The 14,675-nt window shown below is 39.1% G+C and overlaps 1 protein-coding gene across 2 annotated transcripts in view; it reads right to left on the minus strand.

Moving 5' to 3' along the window:
• WDR37 (WD repeat domain 37) overlaps positions 1-14,078 on the minus strand; it is a 48,432-nt gene extending 34,354 nt beyond the window's left edge. Inside the window, exons 1-4 of one of the 2 annotated variants that reach the window (XM_072854668.1) lie at positions 13,907-14,078; positions 8,455-8,486; positions 4,416-4,593; positions 431-527 (exon numbers count right to left, since the gene is read on the minus strand). In XM_072854668.1, the coding sequence (XP_072710769.1) occupies positions 431-527; positions 4,416-4,553 (235 nt within the window). In that variant the 5' untranslated portion in view covers positions 4,554-4,593; positions 8,455-8,486; positions 13,907-14,078. The remainder of the gene's footprint in view (positions 1-430; positions 528-4,415; positions 4,594-8,454; positions 8,487-13,906) is intronic. The other variant, XM_072854667.1, reaches the window with a different exon arrangement.
• Positions 14,079-14,675: the final 597 nt, after the last annotated feature.

Raw genomic sequence — 14,675 nt, forward strand, 5'->3', positions numbered from 1 at the left:
CAAAACCACCACATTTTACACTTCTTCAAGTAAGACATTTTTCCAATTTTATTTACTAATATTACATCATTAAAATTAAGCCCGTAAATATACAACAAAGCCACAAACTTCAATGGCTGAATGGAGTTACTGCCAGATTAACACAGTATATACCAGAGCATTCAGTGACAAGGAGACAGCCACTTCACTTTCTTTGCAAGGAGGATGACACATATCAGTTCTCACTACTTGTGTCAAAGAGCTAAGAAAATTGTTTTTCTGAAAAGGTACAAACCCCATCTTTGGCTACAAGTTCAAAACAATTCTTAAACTCGTCACAGAAAAGCTACAGTAATTACACTACAGTATCCAAGATAAGCATCTCAATTAGCGCTACTATATCCTAAATCCAAACAATTCCTAAGTTGCTAGAAAAAAGAAAGATACTCACATTCCAAATTTTCAATATACAGGTTTTCAAACTCCCGCTCTATTTGTCCAAAAAGTTCAAGGAGTGTATTCCGGACAGAAGATGGTAGTTTAGAATCCTAGAAAGCAAAATATTGGGGTTTATATTTTTCTTTACATATATTTTATGTAGTTACCCTTCAATCTTAAACTGATTTTAACAGTTCTCTCTATCTCCCAGCAAGGAGGGAAATTAAAACCACTACTAGTGTAGAACACAAAACAAAAAGCTCTGTGCATCATAAAATTATTCATTTTACATACTCTTTTTCTTTCAAGGGACAGAATTCAAATCACCTGTGGTGGTTTTTTGTTTTTACTGGACATGAATTATAAAACCAAGACACATGTACAACCCATTAAAGAAAAAAGGTAGAAAAAAATTTATAATATAATGTCAAGACGCTTCCAGTTCAAGAAGAAAGAATACCTTTGGTTGACAAAGTAATTCAGAAGTTGACTATGCATTAAGTCAGGAAGCTGTCATCACAAAGCACCTTATTACCAAAGCTTGAGGCAAACTAACCTTTTAAACATATTTTTAACATCTACCTACTTTTGTCACTAACCACAATTAAGTGTGAAAAAAACTGCAATTTCTAATCCTTCCCTCCCCAGATATTATTCAAGCATCTCCTCTTCACAGAAAGTATTTTGAAGCAAATTCACAGAGGAAGGCTTGGTTTTTTCTTCAGCATAATCAACACAGCAATTCCAAGGCACAAAAACAAGTATGTAATAAACCCACTAAAACAGGATTTATATGATCTGAGCCTAATACACAGCTTGACCACAAGTTTCTGTTGGCAAGTTATTTAAATTTTATTCATCTGCCTATAAAACAGATATCAGCACCATATTTTCCCTGAACAAATGCATACCATATCCAAAACAAGTAAAAACTGATTTCTGTTGGGAGTCAAGCTTCTCACTATATCAATGATCCTGTTATCTAACACTACTGAGCAGACAGTGAGTAAAGCAGAAGACAACTGACTGCAGTACATTGAGAATGTAGTACTAACGGTCATCTTTAAATTTAAAGCACAGCATGCTACTAAAAAATGGCAAATTAGAAAGGAGAAAATATGGTCATTAGTCTAACAACTATAATCAATTAATCCACTACAATTATTGATCAAAGGATGAACCGTCCTTGCTCACTACATAAATAAATTCTACTAAACCTGTTCTATTCTTCAGTTGCTGGTGGACCACATACGTAAGTTGGCTTACTGCACTTATTATTTATCTAGGTGGCCAACTACAAACTTTTTTTAAAGGAAGTTTCCACTTAACTGAGCCTAACAATGAAAAAGCTCAACTACCCCATTGTAGCATACATAACTCGTCATCTCGGAATTCAGTAAGACAACATCTTATTACTGGACAAACCTGTAAATAATGCAGCTGTATTCAAAACCTGAGAAATATCTGTACAAGGAAACAAGTTACTAAATTTCTAAGTGAAATTAATATGGTATCATGTATACCATATTATTAATATATCAATGTTCATCTACCAAGTATACAGAGAATGTACCTATCAACAACATCTACTTTTTTTTTAAACAAAGCAAAAGTATGTAGTTTCAAAATCTTGAAATCATCAGCTATGAGCAAAAAAAGAATATTGAGTCAGCTTCTGACACAGCACAAACCACTATTTCAGGTCTAGAAATACAGAAGAAGCATTACAGGAATGGGAGTACAAATGTTAGCACAGGACACCACCCAAATTCGAGTGAACTTCATTATTCAGTGCAAGTCTGATTATAGCTTGTTTTGTTCTTAAGTGTTCCAGCAAACCCAAACCAAAACAAATTGGTTCCATTCTTATAAACTGAGTGAATTAGGAAGAAGCATATGCATACTAGCCATCAGAGGGCAGCACGTGCCTTCCACCAAGTCAGCATCTAAACAACCAGAATTTTATGTCACATTTTGGTTCATACAGTCAAGACGATTGATTTCAGAATCAATTAGAAAAGCCTGTCATGATCCTGATTTTGTAAGTTATTTCTAAACATAAATTTCAAAGAGAAGAGAAATAAACCACTAATAGCCATGACGTAGAGCACATCTGCTTTGTGCATAATTCAGTCCTACACCAGTTTCACAGCTACTTTAAGCTGTGGCACTGTGCTGAAACAGGTGCTGTGCTGAAAGAAGTGGTATTATGCTCCTTATGTCCCCTCAGGATATTCCTTTCTGCATCTTCATCTGCCTCTCCCTTGAGACAGTACTTTTGTTCATGCCTTCACAGTCAACCAGAACATGAAACAGATCCCGATTAAAACCTACTTGAAACAAAATTGATTAAACAAGAAAACTATACAAATGAAACACTATTAAGAGAAACACTTATTTTCCGATTCAATTACCCAATAATTCCATACAGCAAGGTTATGAAAGAAAGTTATCCTACAACTTTCAAAACAGAAAAGGAGATGTAGGAAAGGTTTTCAATCCACTTCTCAGACCCTGAAAGCATAAGCAAATCTAAACCTGTCTTAAAGTAATCAGCATAGTAAAACGCATCTACTTCCTCTACTTTCTTTAAAGTTGGCATTATTTAAATTAGCTTATTAAAATACCATGTAATAATGTTATCTGTTTATCTGCAAAAGTACTTATCTAGATCTCATGCGGTTTACAGCTCGACTGTGAAGGGGCATTAATACTCTCTACTCAGAATCTGCCACTGGCTGTTCAAGGTTAAAGGTCAACAAAATTAAAGATGATGATACATAAAACATTTGCATATTGCAGCATAGTATACTTATAGGGTTTGATAAGAAACACTAAAATGGCTTAAAATTTTGGTTTACCACACAGAAGTGACAGCATGCCTTGACCTCTCAGCTGCCCTTCACTCCTTTCCTGAAGTAAGGCTGTAATAGTCCAAATGCATGAACAGTTTTCTATCCAAGCACTTACATTCTCCAGCTTCTGGATGACTGGAAGCAACAACTTGGGCTCTGTTAGTTCCCAGAAAACTAACACTGTAATTTACTGAATAATACATTCAATTAAAATGTCACAACACTGAGAAAACACAAGGTTTTCCCTTCAGACTATCTGCAGAGTCCAGAAAGTGAGGTTTCTCGTAGCCAAACACTGTTAGTATTTCAAACCACCTCTCTGATAAAAATCAAGTTTTGCATCATCTTTGCCAGGCCCGCATTAACATTGCGTAGTCAATTTGACAATAGTTTTCAAACTGATATTTGCTTATCTTCAGCAGCACTACTTCAAACACTTCCTATAGGAGCCTTACCTACAGTTAATCTCAATATTGTTAGGTGAAACACTCCAAGTGGCTCCAGATTGTGTCCACTACACAGACTGACATGATTAAGAAAATTACAGAAGTTTGTGGTTGTTGTTCTTTCCCTTAAGTTTAATACGCAGAAGATCAGAACTTCATTTGAGCCAAATCAAAAAAGAAAAAACCCAAACACAAATTTAAGTTAGCTCACGCCTCTGTCAAGCAGGCAGTATTTGTTTACTTTATGGAAAGGAATGCAGAACAGTGTTCCCACTAATACCTTCCCTATCACAGTCATAATAACAAGTATTTCAGTTTATTCATATTCCTGGGTTACTACTAGTCCAAATTCAAACTTACGAAATCAAGAATCAATCTTCAGCTTTAAGGCAGAGGGGAGAAAGGTGCAGTGAAATAAATAGGCTGTTTCTTTGTATTTCTTCATGTTTTTATCATTCATGTAAGAATACACAAAAGCCGATAAAAAGCTCCACAGGTCTGAATATAACCTGAAACACCGTCAACATCCACATCAACAGTCTCCAAAGACAGTCAGCACTTACAAGAAAAAAGTCTGCTGTTCCTGCAGCTTTACTGGACATACTTCATTACTTAAGTTTCTTTGATTTCTTTGCACAGAAAACACTCCTCATAAAAAAGTTACGGAAGTTACCCAAGCAGCAGTGTATTATCTTACCTGCCCTTCCAACATGTCTCTCTGCAGTCCTGCCCGTTCTTGCTCGGAACTGTTGGTTCTTCGGATTGAAAGACTGTGCGATTTACGTTTCTGCTTTGCTTGGCGAGCAGATGCACAACTTCCACTTTCTATTGGCATTACTTCAAAAAAACAGCTTCACTGAGGCTCCTATGATAAACTAAGGACAAGCATTGCACATTACAAATTGCTTTGCCAAACTAACCAGAGTTTAAATTTTTTTTCTCAAAATATAAATATTTTGTTCTACTAAATTTTGGAGTTGTTTGGGGTGTCAATGAAAAGGATCCCTATTACTTACAGGTATTCTTCAAAAAACATCAAGTTCAAAACCACATGTGCATATACGTAAATAAAGGGGAATCACTTCTGCATTACTTATTCATTAGTTAACAAACCTCCACAAAAGGAAAATTATTGCCATCACCTTGCTCATTTTGGAGAACACTAGCAGAGACAGCTCCAAAATGCTTCCAGGAAACAACTATTATGCATACTATATTTCACTGAATTGCATGCAAAATTAAAACCCAGCTGGAAAATGAAAGCAAACAGACATGATAATTTAGGGACGCTGTCAGGTTAAAAATGTATTATGCAACGTTAAGCATTAGTATACAAAATTTAATAGATGTGCTTGTTAACACATAAGCAGAAATTAATTTCAATGACAGAAAACTACTTTCCATCATTTCTGACAGCTCATGGTTTCACTTTCTTGGATAGTAAAAGTGCCCATGAACTTATAAGAAGAGTGAAAGTGCACCTGACTTAGCAGGTTGTTGTTGTTAATTTTTGTCAGCTTGTTAAAGCCAAATATGCATTTTAATATCCTTAAAAAAACCTGACAGTATCACCAATTAATATTACCATGCATGATCTACTGCTTTCCCCTGTTTAAGAAAAATCATATTATGTTTGATTTCTTGCATAAACGTGGAGAATATGTTCTTTACTTTCAAAATCTTATTTTTTACAAACATTTAATTACTGGATTTTTTTTTTAAATTAAACCTGATATTCAAGAGAAATTATTTTTAGTTCATGGGGTACCAGTTGTTAAACATTTCAAATGTTTTAAAGATTGATGACTCAAAATTTTTCAATCGTGAGCATTGAGAACAAAATAAAAATTCATTCTCCAGCATAAATGATTCTGAAACAACAATTACAACTTAAAATAGCTGCAATAGTCTGCAGAGAAATAGGAGAGCAGAGTTGGCAAAGCTAAGAAGGCAACTGAGCTTCCCTTTAAATAAGTTGATCAGAGAAAATTTAAACCAAACCCAGAACCACTTCCAATTTAAGATCCGCCAACACACTAGATCTCAAGCTAGGAATGAGCACCATCGCTATTAACAAGACTAGGCGTTAACCAGTTCAGTGGTTCTGACATGGTATTTTCAGCTTTTTAACATATCATAAAGCCAAGGAAAAGCATAGCTTACTAAAAACACAGTATACACCATGAATAAAAACAGCTTTAAATTTGGTTTTTTGGTTTTTATATCACAAAATGAAAACATATAAGTATATTTAAATTTATATCAAAATTAGACTAGATTTAGTTACGGTTTTGATGCCCATCCATCCTCAAATTTTCTCATTAAAAAACTTGGTATTTTAATTAGCTTTCGGAACACTCAAGTTCCAGTAACCTGACACCAATTCCATAGTGAATCTAAAATAAAATTCAGGTTGCACCACTATCTTGTATGGCACTTAAATTATTTTGTTCCTCTGGACTCTGCACAGTCCTCCCCTGCACCGAATCCCATCAGAGCTTTTTATGTGTGATTAATCAGTAGTAACTAATTATCTATGTTCACAAATTAAAGAAGAAATAATAGAAAGAACTACCACTGGGTAGCTTCTTATTTGACTAGATTTCTTTTTTCACTGTGGCTAGATTCCTCTGCTATAGAAAGACAGGACTGAAATTAAAAAAGCCCATCCCATAAACAAGTTACTGCCAATTTTCTGGGCTTCACTAAGTATCTTCCTGTTCCTGGACATATGGTCAACAATTAGGAACAGGTTTTCAGTGCTCATCACATTTCTGTTTCTTTTCAAAATATGATCAGATCCTAAACACATGTATATTCTCCTCTCTTCCACCCTCTTTCCTATCTCCCTTGGGAACCACTCTTTCAATCGCTTTCAGTTTACTGGTTTCTTCAGTGTTCGGATTACTTTTTAAGGCCCAAAGCACTAAACTCTGTGTGCACACACAGATGTGTTAAACAGTTTTGTATGTATACATACACAGTTACATATAATCACATAAATCAGTTAACACCGTTTCACTTAAGATCTCTGAAAAAAAAAAAAAATCTCATTTCTAATTCCTGCCAGATGTAGCTCCTGAGCTGTAGTTATACACAGAGATGTTAATATGGTTTATGCCTTACCAGGTATTGTTTTAACTATGTTAACTTCCATTTGTTCTCTGCTGCCAAGCTACTTCATTTTAGAGGACTTTACCAAGAAATACCCTTTTCTGGGTTGCTTCATAGAATCATAGAATGGTTTGGGTTGGAAGGGACCTTTACAGGTCATCTAGTCCAGTAACCCTGCAATGAGCAGGGACATCTTCAACTAGATCAGGTTGCTCAGAGCCCCATCCAATCTGACCTTGAATGCTTCCAAGGATGGGGCATCTACCACCTCTCTGGGCAACCTGTTCCAGTGATTCACCACTGTTATCATAAAAAATTCCTCCTTATATCTAATCTAAATCTACCCTCTTCCAGTTTAAAGCCATTACCCTTTGTCCTGTCACTACAGGCCCTGGTAGAAAGTCCCTCTCCGTCCTCCTTATTGGCCCCCTCCAAGTATTGAAAGGCCACAATAAGGTCTCCCAAGAGACTCCTCTTTTCCAGGCTAAACAACCCCAACTCCCTCAGTCTTTCTTCATCGGAGAGGTGTTCCAGCCCTCCGATCATTTTTGTGGCTTTCCTCTGGACCCGCTCTAACAGGTCCATGTCTTTCTTGTACCATTGGCTACGATGGGCTTTCTGGGCTGCAAGTGCACATTGCTGCCTCATGTCTGATTTTTCATCCCCCAGTACCCCCATGTCCTTCTCTGCAGGGCTGCTCTCAATCCATTCATCCTCCAGCCTGTACTGATATTGGGGGTTGCCCCAACCCAAGGTGCAGGACCTTGCACTTGGCCTTGTTGAACTTCATGAGGTTTGCATGGACCCACTCCTCAAGCCTGTCAAGGTCCCTCTGGATGGTATCCCTTCCCTCAAGCAAATCAACTGCACCACTCAGTATCAGTATATACAGATTTGGTAGCTATACATTCTAGCATGTTGAATTTAAAGGGACACAGTCAAATGCATGAGATTCCATTTTTACATAGTGAAATTCTCACTTTAGAAACTTTTGTGTAGTTACTTTCACAGCTCATAAGCAAACAGAAAAGATTAGGTAAGAAACACCTCCGTTATTGTATCTATTTGGTAGCAGCACTTCACCTGCAGCCAGTGTCACTGACAGTAATTGCACTCTCCTCATGCACCAGCATGACCACATCACTCATGCACTGTTCTGGACAGAGCAAGCATGCACGCTCTTCCCCAGGCTCTGCAAGAGGGTGCACACAGCCATAGCAAAGCTGCAACCAAAGAGGCAACAAGCAGGCATGTGCATACAGAGGATAGGAAGGAGAAGCTGAAGGGGACTAGCTTCACTGCCTTTAATATTATTCTGAATTCCACCAAATAGCCTTATAAACTTTCAGTAAGGAAGCAATAATTAAAGAGTTTTTAGAACCAGGATGTAAATTCAGTTTTAAAAAGTGACAGTGTCCCTTTAAATATTAACTTCACTTTGACAATTTCAGAACTATTTTGATGCTAATTGCAACAGTAAGAAGCTATAGGTTTTTCAAGAGTAGATTTCACAAAACAGATCCTTGGCAATATGATGCTAAAAAATAAATAAATAAGGTGCTCATTTCTAGCAGTTACCTGATTCCCCTTATTATGTAAGGTTTTCAAACAATGAAAATTACCTGTCCAGAATATCAGTGTCATGTTACATATCCTATGAAAACCATATTAAATATTGATTAGTGAAACAGTCAGTAGTATACAAACCAGTCAAAGTCTTTCACATTTTTGAAACTTTTGTAGTTAGAACACACCAGATGACAGGAAAGGGGGGTGAGGGAAAACATCAACGCAAGTCAAGGCTAAGTACTAAATCCCAGTCAAACAAAGTAAGAAAAAAAAAAAAAGGCTTCAAAATGACTCATTATATATTGTTAGTTAGATGTAGTTAATCATAACTTTTGAGTGTTACAAATGGGTCCTGAAAAGATAAATTCACTAAATTCACTTTCCTTCTACTTAGTAATTCTACAAGTAGGATGAAAAATCACCAAGAAGTACAGGACTCTTGTTTCTAAACCAAATGAAGCTGAATTCACAAAAGCTAAAAATGAGCAATCAAGAGTAAAAAAAGCTGAACAAAAGTACTGAGAAAAGAAACCAACCAACCAAAAAAATACAACAGAAAAGGGGGAAGAGTGTTGTATTACTAAACTATATTAAATAAGGGTGGCAGTTCACAAGTACTGTATTATTAAAAAGTGAGCTTATGAGACATATTGAGCTTTCTGCTCAATCATTTTGGAAAATGATACATTTGCATAGTGTTCTTCACACAATGATCTGTCAAAGCCTCAAGAGAACTGTACCAAATGAATTTCTGACAATGTCAATCAGCAGAAGTAGGGGACAAAAATGTGTCCTAGAAAACATCTAGACCATAGGTGATTACTACTTTCTGAATGCAAAGATACTTCGGTATTTCAGTTATGCTGTTTAATTAAACTCACAGCATATTTTACAGTGTGTTAAATTAAAGTTCTGCCACCTACCTTTCTGTAACAGATGTTACCATGTATTCAGTCACAGGAAATATTTCATCAGAGTAACAGTAAAGAGCAGATGTGTAACCAATTACTGTTTTATTCAGCTACAATAGAGAAATGGCACCAAAAGTGCACACACTGGTCTTATTAGACTTAAAAATTCATTGCAGCAATCAACTAATTCTACTTGCCTACTTCTACTCTTGAACACAGAACAAGCAGACTGCTGAAAGGAAAGAATTCCTGGGGTATGCATGCTGCTGAAGCCACGGAGAAAATCTGTTTTAAGAAGTGTCAGAGCACAGACAGAATGGCTACAGTATTGCATTTCCTTTTTTGTTCGTTCAAGACAACACACAAGTCTGGAAAGGGAAAGCATCAGGAAGTTTCAGCAACATCTCTTACCCAAGATCTCCCTGCTCCATTTTGTTTAGAGTTTAGCAATAGTAATACTTACTATTTAAAGGATTGTTAAAAAAAAAAATACACAAAAAAACCCCCACAGAAACAATTTTACTGTGTTTGTGTGTGCTCTTAAATCTCTTAGACAGTCTCAGGCCTCTCATTTTCAAACACGGTTTAGAACAAAATTTCAGTGTATACTATGTAAAAAACATAGGCTTTCTACAACAGTAATTATTGTCCTGTGCAACATTAAAACCTTAAGATGCAAACATGCCAATTAACATGGGTTTTCTTCACAAAGCGGGGAGGGAAAGGGGAAAGAAGGGAGAACAATTACAGTTATTAAGTTCTTAATTACATGTAACTCAGTTTGACAGCATTACTCATGAGTTAAGGGAATTTAAGTATCAAAGTACGCCACTACATTCTTTATTAATATGCAAAGCAATCAAATTTAAAGGAGCAAAACTTCCATTTTGAGGTCTTCAGTGAACAATTTGTTTCAAGGATGCTGTACATACAAGTGCCATTAATTCAATGCAAGCTCCAAGAATACAGCACACCTGAGAAAGATCAGGCTAAACAGACTTCTTTGTAAGACTAGTTGTTTTCCTAAAGATAAATATTTAGGCAACAAAACTATTCCAGATCATCACAGATGATGCTAGAACCACTGACAAGTGTGCTCAAACCTTATGAAATCCACTTGAGCATTACAACATTAAAGTTTTTTTTCTAAATTTAGTGCAGCATACTTTCAAACAAAACTGGATGTTCCTCGAAATGTAAAAGGAGAAAGCATCCACCACTGAAAAGGTGACAACCTCCCTTCAACAGAAAACATAGTAAAGAAGCTGCACCAATGAATTTTAAGTATGTTATACAGCTGGAAACCAATGATAAAAGCTTTAACACATTAGTAAGTATCTACTCTGAGCAAGCTTCTAACACCAACACCAAAGCGTAAGCAGCCCAGTTTTGCTGCTAGCAAGCTTTGATCTTGCTAATTCAACTATGTCAGCAAATGCTGCAATCACACCAAAACGCAGTGCAGACCTAGCCTGCCAAACAGTCTACTAAAGCAAGAAATGATACTCTCAACCACATAGGCTCATTTTAACTAATATTAAAGAAAATAATCAAACTTGGATTATTATTTTTAATTTAGAATATAGAAGAAACCTGCCTGGGTCCACTAATAATCATCAGACCAAGACCTGCTAAGTGAAATTGCTGATGTTCTGAAAGCATACAACTTTCCTTTGTGACCTGTGCCATCTATGCTCACTGAGCGTGCTCACTGTTTCAACTAGTTTAAATGATAAAAGGTACAATATAATCTTACGTTTAACACTAGTTAATTACCCATGAGTATCTACCATACCTTGTTTTACTAAAAGGTATTGGTTAGCTGCCTTTACTGAAGAATTCAACAGACAGCATCAGGTCCTGCTAAATTACTTACTGCTGGTTAAATCCTAAAATATGTTTGAAGGCTACTCTATTTCCTTAGCTGCTTCACAGACATTTTAGCTCCCATTCCTGTATTAGCAAATCCCTACTAGGTTAGAAGTAGTCTACATGCATGCACAGGTATGCAAACACAAGACCTGAGGGTGAAGAATCCCAAGGAAGTTCAAGAGTAAAGGCCGTTTAACCAGGTATTTGTTTAAGGAAGCACTGCACCACATTCAAGAGGCCAGAATGCTAACGTGCTAGTCCCTAAACAAACAATATTTAGGTACTTATTACCAATGTACTAGATAAATTGCTGTTATGCTTTTATGCAAGCAGATTGACTTCTAATGTCATTGCTCTTCATCTGGGAATATATTACTTGCTAATAAATCAGAATCTTTTACTGCTTAAGACATCAACAAAAGCAAGTAACTTTGACACTAACTATAATACATTTAGCAAGCTCTTCTCAAGCACCAATAAATATCCTTTGTACAGCACATTCTTGAAGCATTTCCTCATATGGCCTACCACAGAAAACTACCAAATCATCCAACAGTATGTGTAACAGCACTGCAAGTACCCAGCCCTTCCATCTTGAAACACCAAGGCATTCTCAAAATAGTCAGTGAGTATTACTCAAGGACGAGAAAATAACAAATCACTCTGGTTTGTAAGGAGACCATCCAAATCCTGTCCATCCCTCAGCGGTCACACGTAAAGTACTAACAAACTCTCCCCACAGAGGTTTGAAGCGGTGCCCTCCGGAACAAGCCCCTCACCCTGGCCTTCACCTCACAAGACAAGCTACTAGTCATAGCTCCAAGACTTAAAAATTCCATGAGATAAAACGATCCCAATCTCACCTCAAACGTATAAAATGCAATACCACTTAACTTCTCCTTACTTGACACATACTAGTTCTGGCTTGCAATTTCTGGATTTTGTAGAAGTAAGCTCTTTTTTAAAGACACTATCACCACACTCACAATATTTCTCCCATGACTGTATCAACACTCTCAAGCATTTCAGTCCATACAAAGACTGCATCCTTTAAACAAGTCCTAAATTTAGAAGAATGATGGTGGAAGGACATGTCTACATTAGAGAGACAGTGTCATCTCAGAGTTATCTTTAGATTTAACACGATAAACCTAGTTTAGGGACAAATGTACACATAAACAAGTGGCATTTAAATAAAAAAAAAAAAAAAAAAAAAACAAAACACAGTACAGTGACCTCTGCCTTAAATTCTAATGTTTGGTGCAGGCACCTTTTCTTAAAATAATTGCCCAAGTCCACAACAGACAAAGCTACATTTATCGTTATTACAACAAGACACATTAGGGTTGACACACACACACACACAAGATCTTATCTAATGTAAACTACTCATCAGAAAAAATACTTGAGGATCCTTGAGGTTATCAGCTCACTTTCAAAAATATCGCATAAGAAACACCAACAGCAGGCTTGCTTGGAAAACAGTTTCAGAAATTTGCTTAAGGAGAAAGATACTGCTGTGATGTTGCAAAATGGGTGCCTGAACAATAGACGTTTGTATAATTTCAAGGTGTACTCAATGACACTGAATCACTTCAAAGAAGCTGTTCCACCAGTTCTTTACATAAATCTTCCATGAATTACTGTTATAGAACGCATACTTTAAAACACTATAATGAAACAGACTTTGACAAGCTGGAAGATATCACAAGAGGGATAAAAACACACGTAGAAGTTTGTCTTTTCTCACTAACACCAAGATGTCCTTGAACAATGGTTCAAGGCTTAACTTGAAAAAGTTTTCCTCGTCTTTGCACAACAACAATCTTTTTATTTAATTCTTTCTACAACTGGAACCTAACATCTACTCAACCTCTGAATACATTAAGCATATTAATTCTTCCCTCAATTTTGTTTTCACCGTTTTTAGCTCAGGAAAAGAGAGCAATACTGCAAATGGCTCTCTACAGACATAACTTCTACCCATCTCGGACGGTTCCAAGTCATCCTCGCGCTGCTGAAGGCCAGATCTACCCCGTCCCACCACAAACAGCACTTCCCTTCCTCATATAGTTGTGCCCCACTTCAGAGAACTTGGGCGTTTCATTTTTACTCCATTTGTACATGTGTCAGAGGATCCGAACTCAATCTGTAAAGTAATGAGGTACTACACTTGGCTGGTCCTTAGGATATGCAGTGGCACATAAACAAAGTTAGCGAGCAGAGTCTCCTCAGCAGGCACCCTCGGTTTCACTGTCTGCAGACCTGGAACCATCCCTACAGCCTCGGGCTGGAAGCGTTAAAAAAAAATCTTTAAAAAAACCCCAGCACACAGAGGAAGAAGAAGAAGGGCTTATTTTCGGTTATTTCGGTTTTTAGGAAAGAACGTGCAAGTCATTTCACACGGAAATAAACCGGAATAGGACGGGCTGGGAGGGGGTGCCGAGGCAGGAGCCCCGCTTTACGCCACGGGCCTGGCGAGGCGGCGGCACCGCGCAGGTAGCGCCCGCTGCCCGCGCCGCCGCTCCCCCGAGACCCCCGCCCCGCGCCCCGGCCCTTCCCTTCTCTTCCCCCGCGCCGGGCCCGGCCGGGCCGCGCCGCGCCCGCAGCCCCTCGGGGGAGCCGCTGCCGCCGGCGACGGGGGGGTCTCGCCGGGCGGGAAGATGGCGGAGGGTCTGCGCCCCACGGAGGGGAGCGGGGCGCCGCGGCCCCCCGCACTCACCTGTCAGCCACAGCCGGGGCGGCGGGCGGGAAGGGGCAGGGCCGCAGACGGCGCGGGGAAGGAGGAGGAGGAGGAGGAGAAGGGCGGGAGGGGCGGCGGCGGCAGCGACGAGCCCGGCGCCGCGCTCCGGCAGCGACGCGCCTCTCCGGTGAGGAGCCCTCGCCGCGACATCCGGCGGCGGGCGGAAGCGGCGCGCGGCCCCCGCCGGCCGCCATGGCGACGGGACGGGCAGCGGCGGCCGCTCCTCGCCGCCAGCTGAGCCTCCCGCCCGCTGGCCGCGGCCTCCGGCGGCTTCTGGCCGCAGGGTCGGAAATGCCCCCGGAACGGGGCACGAACCGCCATGGGACGGCTCGTTTAGGCGGACACCGTAAGCCCTGGTAGACCGATACCTGAGCTTAGCGGTGTGTGCCGACAGCCGGGCTTGTGCTGCGCTTGGGCTGAGGTGCGGTAACGAGTACGGACCCACCACATAAACGGCATCGCCAGTACGGCAGCAGGCCCTGTCGGGCTGCGAGGAGTGGGGAAAAATGGCTGCACGACCACCACCCCGCGCTTCGATGGTTAGCTTTCAGCCCTGCATCTCCTAGGCGTTAATGTAATGCTGATGATACTTAAAAAACTGCGTTGTATTCATCCTTACTATTGTCCAAGGGGGCCAACTGTGGACTGACAAGGGAGATGAAACTTTCGTGAAACGCCATTGGAATTCCTTATATTTTTAATATAGCGTGGCTGGAAAATACCAAATCTGGACTTTTTCTACTGCATC

The sequence above is a fragment of the Ciconia boyciana genome, chromosome 2, assembly GCF_034638445.1.
Source record: "Ciconia boyciana chromosome 2, ASM3463844v1, whole genome shotgun sequence".
In the NCBI taxonomy this organism is placed as follows: Eukaryota; Metazoa; Chordata; class Aves; order Ciconiiformes; family Ciconiidae; genus Ciconia; species Ciconia boyciana.